The sequence below is a fragment of the Piliocolobus tephrosceles genome, chromosome 19 (genome assembly GCF_002776525.5).
Source record: "Piliocolobus tephrosceles isolate RC106 chromosome 19, ASM277652v3, whole genome shotgun sequence".
NCBI lineage: Eukaryota > Metazoa > Chordata > Mammalia > Primates > Cercopithecidae > Piliocolobus > Piliocolobus tephrosceles.
In genome coordinates this window covers 20,383,288-20,397,760 of record NC_045452.1, presented here as the reverse complement: position 1 = coordinate 20,397,760, position 14,473 = coordinate 20,383,288, and the positions used below count along the sequence as shown (strand labels likewise).

The 14,473-nt window shown below is 43.6% G+C and overlaps 1 protein-coding gene across 2 annotated transcripts in view; it reads left to right on the top strand.

The window, feature by feature from the left end:
* The window catches only part of FAM227A (family with sequence similarity 227 member A), a 71,070-nt gene extending 66,480 nt beyond the window's left edge, over positions 1-4,590 (top strand). For both annotated transcript variants that reach the window (XM_023222009.1, XM_023222010.1), the window contains one exon: positions 4,511-4,590. In XM_023222009.1, coding sequence (XP_023077777.1) covers positions 4,511-4,590 — 80 coding nt within the window. The remainder of the gene's footprint in view (positions 1-4,510) is intronic.
* The last annotated feature ends 9,883 nt before the right edge of the window (positions 4,591-14,473 follow it).

Sequence of the window (14,473 nt, the reverse complement as noted above, 5' to 3'; positions counted from 1 at the left end):
GCATTGGCCTATGTACTTTATGAACTGTATGAGACAGAGCTCCTTGGTTGCATGTGCCAGGAAGTCAGCTCAAACTAGCTTAAATGGAAGGAGAATGTAGCAGCTTAAATAACTGGGAAGGCCATGACAGGCCATCTGCAGGCATATTAAACCTAAGAGCTTGATATTTTCAGGCTCTTTCTCTCTCTGTCTCTTGATCCTTTTCCCTTCTGTGAGCTGACTTCTTTTTCAAGCTGCCTCTGCCTCAGGGCCATGGACAGCCCAAGTCTGTCTCATAGTCCTGACCTAAAAGGCCATGTTCACTTTGCTGGAGTACATCTTCTAGTAGTTCCCAACAAAAAAGGCATATGGGAAATTATTTGAGTCTTTGCATGTCCAAAACATCTTTTTTTTTTTTTTTTGAGATGGAGTCTCCTTCTGTCACCTGGGCAACAGTGCAGTGGCACGATCTTGGCTCACTGCAACCTGCTTCTCCTGGGTTCAGGCAGTTCTCCTGCCTCAGCCTCCCCCAGTAGCTGGGACTAAAGGTGCGTGCCACCATGCCTAGCTAATTTTTTTTTCTTCTTTCTCTTTTTTTTTTTTTTTTTTTTAGCAGAGATGAGGTTTCACCATGTTTGCCAGGCTAGTCTCAAACTCTTGACCTCAGGTGATCCGCCCACCTCGGCCTCCCAAAGTGCTGGGATTACAGGTGTGAGCCACCATGCCCAGCCCTTTGTTCTATTTTTTAAAAATTATTTAAGAGATGAGATCTTGCTGTGTTGCCCAGGCTGGTCTCCAACTCCTGAACTCAAGTGATCCTCTGGCCTTGGCCTCCCAAAGTGCTGGGATTACAGATATGAAAAAAATGTCTTTGTTCTTGATTAATATTTGGCAAATGTTTTGCTGGGAATAAAATTCTAAGTTAAAAGTCAATATTCTACAGAATTTTGGAAAATTTTTCCTGCGTCCTACTTTTGCTGTTGAGAAGTCTCATGCTATTCTGACTCCTATGGCTTTGTGGGTCACTGTTTTTCCCCCTGTGGGTCACTGTTTTTCCCCCTGTGGGAACTTTTAGGATATTGTCTTCATTCTTAGTATCCTGAAGTTTCCCAATGATATACCTTGGTATGAGTCCTTTTCTTAATATGCGTCACTGAGGTCGGGAGTGCTCTCAGTCCAGAGGGCGGAGTCCTCCAATTCTGAGATTTTTCTTGTATTATTTCTTTGAAAATTCCCTTCATTTTCTTTGCTATTTCTGGAACTATGATAGTCAATTGTCAGACCTCCTGGATTGATCCTCTAACATTCTTATCTTTCTTTATTCGCCTCTTGGCATCTGTATATATATTTCTTTTCTTTTTCAAAAAACATAAATGTATTTTCTCACAGTTCTGGAGGCCAAACTCCAAAGTTAAGGTGTCAGCAGGGCCATGCTTCCTCTGCGGGGTTCAGGGTAGTTTTCCTTTGCCTCTCCCTAGCTTCGTGCGGGTGCCAACAGTCCATGGCTGTCCTTGGCTTGTAGATGCCTCACTCCAATCTCTGCCTCTGTCATCACCTGGCCTTCTTCATGTCAGTCTGCATCTATTCTTCTAAAGACAGTAGTCATATTGGATAAAGGCCCACGCTAATGTCTTCATTGAACTTGATTACATCTACAAAGACTATTTCCAAAAAAGGTGTTATTCATGGGTATTGGGGTTTACAACCTTAACATGTCTTTTGGGGAATATAATTAAACCTATAACATCTTTCTTCTTTTTTCTTTTATCTTTTTTTTTTTTTTTGAGATGGAGTCTTGCTCTGTCGCCCAGGCTGGAGTGCAGTGGCACGATCTCGGCTCACTGCAACCTCCACCTCCCGGGTTCATGCCATTCTCCTGCCTCAGTTTCCTGAGTAGCTGGGACTACAGGTGCCTGCTACCTCGCCCAGCTAATTTTTTTGTATTTTTAGTAGAGACGGGGTTTCACTGTGTTAGCCAGAATGGTCTTGGTCTCCTGACCTTGTGATCTGCCCATCTCGGTCTCCCAAAGTGCCAGGATTACAGGCGTGAGCCACGGCGCCCAGCCCTTTTTTTTTTTTTTTTTTTTTTGAGACAGAGTTGCTCTGTCACCCAGGCTGGAGTGCAATGGCGCGATCTTGGCTCACTGCAACCTCTGCCTCCCAGGTTCAAATGATTCTCCTGCCTCAGCCTCCTGAGTAGCTGGGACTACAGACATGCACCACCATGCCCGGCTAATCTTTGCATTTTTAGTAGAGACAGGGTTTCACCATGTTGACCAGGCTAGTTTCAAACTCCTGACCTCAGGTGATCCACCCACCTCAGCCTCCCAAAGTCCTGGGATTACAGGCATGAGCCACCGCGCCTGGCTAAAATTTCTTTGTAGAGACAGGGTCTTGCTGTGTTGGCATTTTCTACATATAGAATAATGCTGTCTGTAGATAGAGATAGTTTTACTTCTTCACTTCCAATTTGGATGCCTTTTATTTCTTGCCTAATTATCTGTCTAGAGCTTCTGATACAAAGTGGAATACTAGCAGTGAAAGGAGGCATTTTGTCCTGTCCCTGGTCTTAGGGAAAGGATTTCAGTCTTTAACCATTGAGTGTGCTGTTATCTCTGGGTTTGTCATAAATGTCCATAATCATGTTAGAGTAATTCCATTCTATTCCTATTTTTTCTGAGTGTTTATTATCATGAAATGCTGTTCGGTTCTTGTCAAATGCTTTCTCTACATCATTTGAGATGATTATGTGGGGTTTTCTCTTCATTCCTTTATTGTGCTCTATACCCTGATCGATTTGTATTTCACTGAGGGGAACCACCCTCAGATTCCTGGGGTAAATCCCACTTGGTCCTGGTGTATAATCCTTTTAATAGTCTGTTGGAGTCAGTTTGCTAGTATTTGTTGAAGATCTCTGCATTTGTATTCTTAAGGAATAGTGGTCTATAATTTTCTTTTCTTGTCATTTCTTTTTCTAGTTCTGGTATCAGCATAATGCCGGCCCCATAAAATGAGCTATGAAAAACTTTTAGCTCTTCTATTTTTTGGAAGAGCTTGAGAAGAATTAGTGTTAATTCTTCCTTAACGGTTTGGTAGAATTCACAAATGAAGCCCTGTAGTCTTTCACTTTTCTTTGTTCAAAGGGAGATTTTTGATTATTGATTCAATTGTTTTATTTGTTATAAGTCTATGCAGAATTTTTATTTTTTTCTTGAGTCAGTTTTGGTAATTTGTGTATTTCTAGGAAGTTTTCCATTTCATACAGGCTATGTAATTTATTGGCATTTGTATTCTCTTACAAGCTTTATTTCTGTAAGGTCGGTAATCATGTTCCCACTTTCATCTATGTGTGTCCTTTTCTTGGTAGTCATTCAAAGTCAGTTTGTTAATTTTGTTGATAACTAACATTTTGTTTCTTTCAATTGACCTTCTATTTTTTCTATTCTCTACTTCATGTCCTCTGATCTAATCTTAATCTCCTTCCTTCTACCAGCTTCAGATTTAGTTTGTGCTTCTTTTGCTAAGCCCACAAGTCATAAAGTGAAGTTATTGATTTGAGATGTTTCTTCTTTTTAAAACATACATATTTATAGCTATAAATTTCTCTCTTAGCACTGCTTTTGCTTTACTCCATAAGTTTTATTGTGTTATGTTTTTGTTTTTATTTCAAAATATTTTTTAGTATGTCTTATGATTTCTCCTTCAAGTTGTAGCATGTTCTTTCCAAATAAGGACAGTGAACCTAAATAGAAGAAGTATAGGCTGGGCATGGTGGCTCATGCCTGTAATTCCAGCACGTTGGGAGGACAAGGCGGGCGGATCACAAGGTTGGGAGATCAAGACCATCTTGGCCAACATAGTGAAACCCCGTCTCTACTAAAAAAAAAAAAAAATTAGCTGGGCGTGGTGGTACATGCCTATAATCCCAGCTACTTGGGAGGCTGAGGCAGGAGAATCACTTGAACCCGGGAGTCAGAGTTTGCAGTGAGCCGAGATCACGCCACTGCACTCCAGCATGGTGACAGAGCGATACTCCATCTCAAAAAAAAAGAAAGAAAGAAAGAAAAAGAAAAAAGAAGTGTGATGCTTTCGTGAAATATTAAAGGAAGTCCTTTAGGCTTGTGAGACTAGTCTCCATGCCATAGCGCAGCAAATAATATTCTGAAGATTCACATCTGGAGGTGTAAAGCAGTAGGGAACACAGAGTTAGAAAACACAATCCAGGTTTTCAGCGTCACCAGAGGGCTGTCACCTGGTACCTGCTTGCTGCCTATAGGTTTGTGGGGCCCAGCTCAGATCCCATGCAGCAGTGTTCCTGTCAGTACTGGTGAAAGATGAAGGGTGGAGGCCCTGGGGATGTGGAAGCTGTGGATGCCAGCTGTCCTACTCGACCACTTTCTCTGGAGGCAGGAGCGCGCCCTCGATACTCCATGCACACAAGGATCACCACTGGCCACGCCACTGCTCACATGCAGTCTTTGAAGAAATTACATTTTTAAATTAATTTTTGTTTTTGTTTGTTTGTTTCCCCCACAGGAGGGGAAAGGAGGAGAGGGAAAGAGAAGAGAAGCAGAAGTTGAACATTTCCTTCCACTCACTTCTAAGCCCTGAGGAGCTCCACAACCTAGAACCAGGAAGCGCCTACAGAATCTGTGATATTTCTGCTATGAGGTGGAGTGAAAGAACAAGAAAATAAGAAAATTGTGGCCAAAGACTGAGAAATAGGAATCACGATTTCACCATAGGGGAAAGATTCCATTGTAGTTTTTCCTAGGCTGAGTGAAAAGCAGGAGTAGAGAGTTGGTGCTTGGGTCACTACATTTATTCATACATTTACTCTTTCACTCAGTATTTTATTAAATGCATGTTGGTAAGTACGTTACAAATATGACCTCATACAAAGGTTAAACTTTCGTACCAGCCATATGAAGTAGGGATTATACACTGCATTTTACACAGCAACAAGCCCAGGTTTAGAAAGATTTCTGAAGTTCTCTGCTGTAGACACTGGCTAATTAACAGCAGATAAGACACAGTCCCTGTTCTCAAGGGAGTCACTATCTGGTAGAGGGAAGACAGACGTATCAACACATTAAATGCTCTAAGTATTGGACAGAGGAAAACGAAGGCAGAAGCCTGGGAATCACACAGAAACACTTTACAGATGTCATGTCCATGGGCCGAGTTTAGAAAAGACAAGATGTTTGCCAGGCGGAAGGAGGGCATATTGGAAAGAGGCTGGCAAGCCCAGTGGTTAGAGGAGCAGGGGGCAAAGGCTCAGAGGCATCCTTAACGTCTCGCCTTCCAGCTCATTTGAGTGAATCTTTGTCCAAGAATTGAGAGAAACTTTATAGGTAAAGCATGCACATGTTGTCTTATTTAATCTAAAATAGAAACAAGAAAACAAAAAAATAATACTGCAACTAGGGACACATTTAGTCAGTCCCAGTTCATGGGACAAGGAATATTAAAGTTCACTCCTACCATGGCCAAAGTCAGGATTTAAATGTAAATTAATTTTTTTAATTTAAAAAATTTATATTAGGCCAGGCATGGTGGCTCACACCTGTAATCCCAGCACTTTGGGAGGCTGAGGTGGGCAGGAGTTTGAAACCAGCCTAGCCAACGTGGTGAAACCCTGTCTCTACACTAAAAATACAAAAATTAGCTGGGCGTTGTGGCAGGCGCCTGTAATCCCAGCTACTCGAGAGGCTGAGGCAGGAGAATTGTTTGAACCCAGGTGGCAGAGGTTGCAGTGAGCCAAGACTGTGCCATTGCTCTCTAGCCTGGGCAATAAGAACGAAACTCCGTCTCAAAAAAAATTTTTTTTTAATTAATTTTAACTAACTTAAAATTAATTTTTTCAGAGGCAGAATCTCAGTCTGTTGTCCAGGCTGGAATGTAGTGGCACAGTCATAGCTCACTGCAACCTCAAATTCCTGGGCTGAAGCGATCCTCCCACTGCAGCCTCCCAAGTAGCTAGGACTACAGGTATGCCACCATGTCTGGCTAATTTTTTAAGAAATTTTTTGTACAGATGGGATCTCACTGTGTTGCCCAGGCTGGTCTCAAACTCCTGGCTTCAAGTAATCCCCCTGTCTTGTCCTTCCAAAGCACTGGGATTATAAGTGTGCCACCACACCTGGGCTTATTATTATTATTGTATAATGCAATAATATAATAGTAATCATAGGTGATGTCATTTATTGAGTACTTACTATGTGCTGAATGCTCTGCTAAGCCTGGTTTAGACATTATCTCAGTTAACCTTACTGGTGTCCCTGCAAGATGGATATTGTTACCTCCGTTTTCTCCTAGGAAGAAACTGGGGCTTGGTGGGGATGATTAGGTATTTGCTAGATGTCTATTCTGTACCATCCCTGCACTAGGCCCTGTGAATACGGAGATAAATACACAGTCCCTGACCTTATGGGGCTCACAATCTGGAACAAAGAGAAGGATGTGTAAACCAGTAAATGCATTAATGCTCTGATAGAGATCTGCATGGAATCTGAGAAAAACCAAGACAGGTGAAGCCAGTGTGCCAGCAGCCCTTTGGGACAGAAGATATTTCACTGAGGGGCACAGGCACAGGGGTTGGTTTGCCAGAGGACCAGCAGCTGGGCTGAGGGGCTTAGGTTTTATCATTTGAGCTTCAAGGCACAAGGCAGTGACCTGGTCTGTGCTAGAACAGTTCACCTGTCACAGCCAAGAGGAAAGAAATGGTGCAGATGGCCGTTGGCCCAAACCAAGCAGCAGATAAGCATATCTTGGGACATATAGCTCATCCCTCAGATACACATCTTCACTTGAATCCTGAGTAGAACTCTAGGTGACCCCCTTGGAGGCTATTACCCATGTAAAAGGGGATGAAGGAAAGGTAAGAGGGAAGGAGCTCAGGCTTTGGCATGAGAAAATTTGGGCCTTTGAATCCCTGCCCTGCTTCACCATATGGATGTGTGACTCAGCATAGTAGCTATGCAACTTGACCTTTGTGAACGTGCTTTCTTGACTGCAGAAAGGGAACGCCTATCTAGGAGGGTTGTTGTGAGGATTAGATGAGATAATTTAGGCAAAGTTCTTGGCACAGTACTTTTCATTTCGTAATTGCCACAAGCTGTTATTGTTATTGTTGTTATAAAGTGTACTCTTCTTGGCCGGGTGCGGTAGCTCACACCTGTAATCCCAGCACTTTGGGAGGCTGTGTTCACAAAGAACCCTCAGGAATTCAAGACCAGCCTGGCCAACGTGGCGAAACTCCATCTCTACTAAAAATACAAAAAAATTAGCCAGACGTGGTGGCAGGTGCCTGTAATCCCAGCTACTCGGGAGGCTGAGGCAGGAGAATCGCTTGAACCTGGGAGGTGGAGGATGCAGTGAGCTGAGATTGTACCATCGCACTCTAGCCTGGGTAACAAGAGTGAAACTCCGTCTCAAAAAAAAAAAAAAAAGTATAGTTTTCTGAAACCAGAACATGTTGAACATCTGCCAAGTACAAGGCACCATGTGGGACAGATAAGCAGAGCACTCTCTTGCCTTCCCTTTACTACCCCAGTCATCGTCAACTCTTCATTTGCAGTTTCTCTAGGAACCACACTTTCCTATTTCTGGACCTTTTGTCTGTGGTTGCTTCAGGACCTGAAAATGCCTTCTCCTCCCTCCTCTTTGTTAACTGCCAACATCACTAATTCCTGCTCTTCCTCCAGGACCCCGCTTAAATGTCCCCTCCTCTTGGGAGCCTTCCCTAATATACCAGGAGCAAGGCAGGCACAAGTGCTCCACTGCGTTATGCTCCAACAGCATTCTGTGCCATCCCATTATGGCAGCAGTTACCATAGTAGATTGTAATTGCCTGTTTACCTATCCGCTGCTACCATTAGCCCCCACACAGCAAGAAAGTCTCCTTGTTTGCTAAGCCCAGGGCAAACTGCATTTCTGTCTCTCAGGACCATTTGTTGCACAGTCCAAGATCATCCCTGCATGGACCCTTTCCAGAAATTACTGAGGACTCAGAACTGTAGGCCTCTCAGGATGTTAAAGATGAAAAAACCTGTCTGTGCTCTTTGTAAATATTAGAACGGAAAATTATGGGGAAGAATTATTTGCCCTTTATAAGGGAAGAGGGGTAGAGCATCAAAGCTAACTAACATTTAAAAAGCATTTGCTGTAATGTGGGATAAAGCAAATGGGTAATGGTATGATATTCTAATTCCATCATCCCCAGTGTTGCTGAAAATCCATATTCTCAGCATGGAAGAAAATAAATTCAAATGTTAAACTAGAAGAGATGAAGTTAAAATCCTATAGTCCTGATTTTGAATTACTTATGAATTGATGATGAAATATATGTTTTAGAACACACAATTGCCTGAAGAACAGGAGGGATAGCTAGAGAGGGGATAGGAGGGAAGCTGGAAGGGGTTAGAAAGAGGCCCAAAGAAACTTTTGGGGGTGACAGATATGTCTACTATCTTGATTGTGGTGAAAGGCTCATGGGTATATACACACCTAAACACACTTTAAATGTGTGCAATTTCTCTTTTTTTTTTTTGAGATGGAGTCTCACTCGTCTCCCAGGCTGGAGTGCAGTGGCCGGATCTCAGCTCACTGCAAGCTCCGCCTCCCAGGTTCACGCCATTCTTCTGCCTCAGCCTCCCGAGTGGCTGGGACTACAGGCGCCCGCCACCTCGCCCAGCTAGTTTTTTGTATTTTTTAGTAGAGACGGGGTTTCACCATGTTCGCCAGGATGGTCTCGATCTCCTGACCTCGTGATCCACCCGTCTCGGCCTCCCAAAGTGCTGGGATTACAGGCTTGAGCCACCGCGCCCGGCCATGTGTGCAATTTCTCATATGTCAGTTATACCTCAATAAAGCTTTGTTAAAAAACCAACAAGCCAGGCATGGTGGCTCACACCTGTAATCCCAGCACTTTGGGAGACCAAGGCAAGAGGATTGCTTGAGGCCAGGAGTTTGAGACCAAACAGGGCATGAGACCTTGCCTCTGCAAAAAATAAAAAATTCATCGGTTGTGGTAGTGCACATCTATAGTCCCAGCTACTAGGGAGGCTGAGGTGGGAGGATCGCTTGAGCCTGGGAGCTCAAGGCTGCCATGAGCTATGATTGTGCTACTGGACTCAGCCTGGGTGACAGAGCAAGACCATGTATGGGAAAAAAAAAAAAAAAAAACCTGGGCCAGGTGTGGTGGCTCACACCTGTAATCCCACCACTTTGGGAGGCCAAGGCAAGGTGGGTGAATTGCCTGAGACCAGGAGTTTGAGACCAGCCTGACCAACATGGCGAAATCCTGTCTACCCAAAATACAAAAATTAGCCAGGCGTGGTGGTGCACACCTGGAATCCTAGCTATTCGGGAGGCTGAGACACGAGAATCATTTGAACTTGGGAGGCGGAGGTTACAGTGAGCTGAGATCGCACCACTGCACTCCAGCCTAGGTGACAGAGTGAGACTGTCTCAAAAAAAAAAAAAAAAAAAAAAAAAGGGAAAGGAAAGGGGAAAGGAAGAAACTAATTGGATACTAGGGAACTACCTCATTATTTTGAAAACTGGTAAGTAAATTTAATAAGCATTTATCTTGCCATTCCCATATGAACTGTATTACCAGGTAACCAAATAGTAGAGGAAGAGAAGCTTGTCTTTAGAAACAATCCGCCTAATAAATTCAGAAATAATGATAGACTTAAATTATCACCATTTTGCAACCCCCAATGAATTAATGGATCTAGGTTGATCATCCATGGCTGCTTACATCACAAAAGACAAACAGCTATAAAATGCCTTCTGATGTTAGACCATAAGACCACCTATCAAATAGTCTTACAAATAAGTAAACCTGAATGTGATCTGAACTCTAGATCCAACTACCATAACAGGAAATACAGAGGATGGGGACAGCATGGTAAATGGTAAATGACACCTAGGGGATACAATCAGCAAAACCCAGGCTATGGAAAACTCCAGGGCAAATGGCTTCATCTTTTTCAACAAATAAGTTTCAAAGGAAAAAGAGAGAGGAAATATATAGATTAAAAGAGACTTAAAAGAAGATATCAGCCGGGCGCAGTGGCTCAAGCCTGTAATCCCAGCACTTTGGGAGGCCGAGACGGGCGGATCACGAGGTCAGGAGTTCGAGACCATCCTGGCTAACACGGTGAAACCCCGTCTCTACTAAAAAATACAAAAAAAAGCTAGCCGGGCGAGGTGGCTGGCGCCTGTAGTCCCAGCTACTCGGGAGGCTGAGGCAGGAGAATGGCGTAAACCTGGGAGGCGGAGCTTGCAGTGAGCTGAGATCTGGCCACTGCACTCCAGCCCTCCAGCCTGGGCGACAGAGCAAGACTCCGTCTCAAAAAATAAATAAATAAAAAAAGAAGACATCAGTTGCCGAGCATGATGGCCCATGCCTGTAATCCCAGCACTTAGGGAGGCCAAGGTGGAAGAACTCCTAGAGCCTAGGAGGTGAGACCAACCTGGGAAACATAGTGGGACCTCATCTCTACAAAAATAAAAAATAGGCCGGGCGCGGTGGCTCAAGCCTGTAATCCCAGCACTTTGGGAGGCCGAGACGGGCGGATCACGAGGTCAGGAGATCGAGACCCTCCTGGCTAACACGGTGAAACCCCGTCTCTACTAAAAATACAAAAAATTAGCCGGGCGAGGTGGTGGGCGCCTGTGGTCCCAGCCACTCGGGAGGCTGAGGCAGGAGAATGTCGTGAACCCAGGAGGCAGAGGTTGCGGTGAGCTGAGATCCGGCCACTGCACTCTAGCCTGGGCGACAGAGCAAGACTCCGTCTCAAAAAAAAAAAAAACAAAAAAAAAACAAAAATAAAAAATAAAAATTAGCAGGGCAAGGTGGCATACGCCTGTAGTCCTAGCTACTTGGGAGGCTGAGGTGGGAGAATTGCCTGAGCCTGGGAGTTGGAGGGTTCAGTGAGCTATGATCATGCCACTGCACACTCCAGCCTAGGTGACAGAATGAGACCACATCTCTAAAAAAGAAGAAGAAGAAGACATCAATTAATTGCAACATGTGGACATTGTTTGGATCCCACTGAAACAAACTTACAATGTGGCATTTGAGCCTGGCACGGTGGCTCACGCCTGTAATCCCAGCACTTTGGGAGGCCAAGGTGGGTGGATCACGAGGTCAGGAGATCGGGACTATCCTGGCTAATCCAGTGAAACCTCGTCTCTACTTAAAAAAAAAAAAAAAAAAAAAAAAAAAATTAGCTGGGCAATGGTGGCAGGCACCTGTAGTCCCAACTACTTAGGAGGCTGAGGCAGGAGTATGGCGTGAACCTGGGAGGTGGAGCTTGCAGTGAGCCGAGATTGCGCCACTGCACTCCAGCCTGGGCGACAGGACGAGACTCTGTCTCAAAAAAAATAAAATATGGCCGGGCGCGGTGGCTCAAGCCTGTAATCCCAGCACTTTGGGAGGCCGAGACGGGCGGATCACGAGGTCAGGAGATCGAGACCATCCTGGCTAACACGGTGAAACCCCGTCTCTACTAAAAAAATACAAAAAACTAGCCGGGCGAAGTGGCAGGCGCCTGTAGTCCCAGCTACTCGGGAGGCTGAGGCAGGAGAATGGCGTAAACCTGGGAGGCGGAGCTTGCAGTGAGCTGAGATCTGGCCACTGCACTCCAGCCTGGGCGACAGAGCGAGACTCTGTCTCAAAAAAAATAAAATAAAATAAAATAAAATAAAATAAAATAAAATAAAATGTGGCATTTATGAGACAAATGGATATTTGAATCCTAAATATTTTATACACAAAATTATTTTTAGGTGTGATAATGGCATTATGGTTATATTTTTTAAAGAGTTATTACATTTCAGAGATATATACTGAAATATTCACAGATGGAATTATAAGATTGATGGAATTTGTACTCAGATAATATGAGAGAGAGAAAGTGGATGGAGGTATAGGTGAAACAAGATTGACCATATGTTGAAAATTGCTGAAGATGGGTGATGGGAATATTATACTGTTTTACTTTTGTGTATATTTGATATTATCCATAATTTTCAGAATTAAAGGCATTTACCATGGACACTTCTAAGCATATTTTACACACTGTTTTATTCTCGTCTCACTAAAAGCCCTGTGAATGAGGTACAATTTACCCCATTTAGGGTCTTCTTGTTTAAAGCACCATTACTCCTGGCTTGGGACTTCTGTTATACAATATTCTCCTAGTATTCTCTTTGCCCTCTCTCTTGCCCCTCCAATTAATTCTCCACACAGGAGCCCATATACTTCATGTGTATTAACCCATTTAATTCTCACAATTCAGTGTCAATACTATTCTTGATTTTCAGATGACGAAACTAAGGCACAGAGAGGTTAGGTAATGTTCCCAAGACCACACAGCTAGTGAATGGCTGAAGTGTGCTGTACGTCTGGCTTAGTTGCTGCTCCTATGTGTACTTATGACAGGAAAATAAAGTCAAGATATGAATATACAGGCCTGCCATATAGTGGTTTAGCATGTCGGTTAAAAGCATGGACACTGGTGCCAGACTGTGAGCCTCGGGCAAGTTACTTAACCTCCTGGTGCCCTAGTTCCATCATGTAAATAGGGGTGACAGTTGTTCCTGCCTCATGGTATCTGTGTGAGGAGTGGATGCATGAATCTGTGGGAGGCACTTAGAACAGTGCCTGACACATGGTAAGTGCAGCAGTTGTTGGCTATTGTGATCATTATTGGGTGTTCAACAAATGCTTGTTCCTTTTGGGCTCTCCCCTTTAATTTTGAAATTAAAATTCTCCAGCAGAACCACTTGCAGCTCCCCAAATAAGCCTCTGTGTTCCTTCTGCCTTTCCCACCCTGCCCAATTGACAAATCCTCTCTGATCCAGCCCCAAATCAAGGGCCACCATCCCTGTAATCCCAGAGGGAGCTCTACTTGGTTCCCAGCTGCATGTCTAACCCCTCTTATCCTGCCTTGTGTGGGGATTATCTGTTTCTGCATTGTCTTCTCTACTAGACTCATGGCTCCTTGAGGGCAGGTACCTGTCCTTATATCCATCAGAGTCATGGAACTGAGCAGTATTGAATAATGCTGGTAAAATAAACTGTCATAGCAAGCCTCTCTTGGACAGCTATGTGCTGAAGTTAAAAAGTTTTTCAAACTTGGACTGAAAAACTGAGAAAGCCCAAAATGACTATTATATATACATGTATGTATGTGTATACATACATACAATCATGTGCCACGTAACAATGTTTCAGTCAACAGCTGATTTCAGTCAACAGCTGACTGAATATACCACAGTGGTCCCATAAGATTATAATGGAGCTAAAAAATTCCTATCACCTAGCGACTCTTAGCCTTCATAATGTCATAGCATAAAGCATTACTCACGTGTTTGTGGTGATGTTGGTGTGAACAAACGTACTGTGTTGCCTGCCAATCATATAAAATATAGTACACAATACTGGTGTAATGGTAATAAATGACTATTACTGGTTTATATTTTATTTATTTAATTATTTAATTTTCAGTGTTCTTTGGGTATGGTTTATGTATTTACTATCTTAGTTTTTATCATTATTTTAGAGTGTACTCCCACTTATTTAAAAAAAATGTTAACTGTAAAACAGCCTCAGGTAGGTCCTTCAGGAGGTATTACAGAAGAAGGCATTGTTATCATATCACATCACATTGCATGCATGTGATTACCCTAGAGACATTCCAGTGGGACCAAGATGTGGAGGTGGAAGACAGTGATATTAATGATCCTGACCCTGTGTAGGCCTAGGCTACTGTGTGTGTTTGTGTCTTCGTCTTTAACCAAATAAATTTTAGGTAAAAAAAAAAAAAAAATTGGCTGGGCATGGTGGCTCATGTCTATAATCCCACCACTTTGGAAGGCCGAGGCAGGTGGATCACTTGAGGTCAGAAGTTCAAGACCAGCCTGGCCAACATGGTGAAACCCTGTCTCTACTAAAAATACAAAAATTGGCCGGACGTGGTAGCACACACTTGTAATCCCGGCTACTTGGGAGGCTGAAGCAGGAGAATTGCATGAAGTTGGGAGGTGGAGGTTGCAGTGAGCCGAGATAATGCCACTGCACTCCAGCCTGGGTGACAAAGCAAGACTCCATCTCAAAAAAAAAAAAAAGCCGGGCATGGTGACTCATGCCTGTAATCCCAGCACTTTGGGAGGCTGAGGTGTGCAGATCACAAGGTCAGGAGATTGAGACCATCCTGGCTAACACGGTGAAACCCCGTCTCTACCAAAAATGCAAAAATTAGCTGGGCGTAGTGGCACACGCCTGTAATTCCAACTACTCAGGAGGCTGAAGCAGGAGAATCACTTGAACCCAGGGGGTGGAGGTTGCAGTGAGCTGAGATGGCGTCACTGCACTCCAGCTTGGGCAAGAAGAGCGAAACTCCGTCTCAAAAAAAAAAAAAAAAAGAGAGAAAAAAAAAAGAAACTTTTAAAATAGAAAAAACTCATAAGGATATAA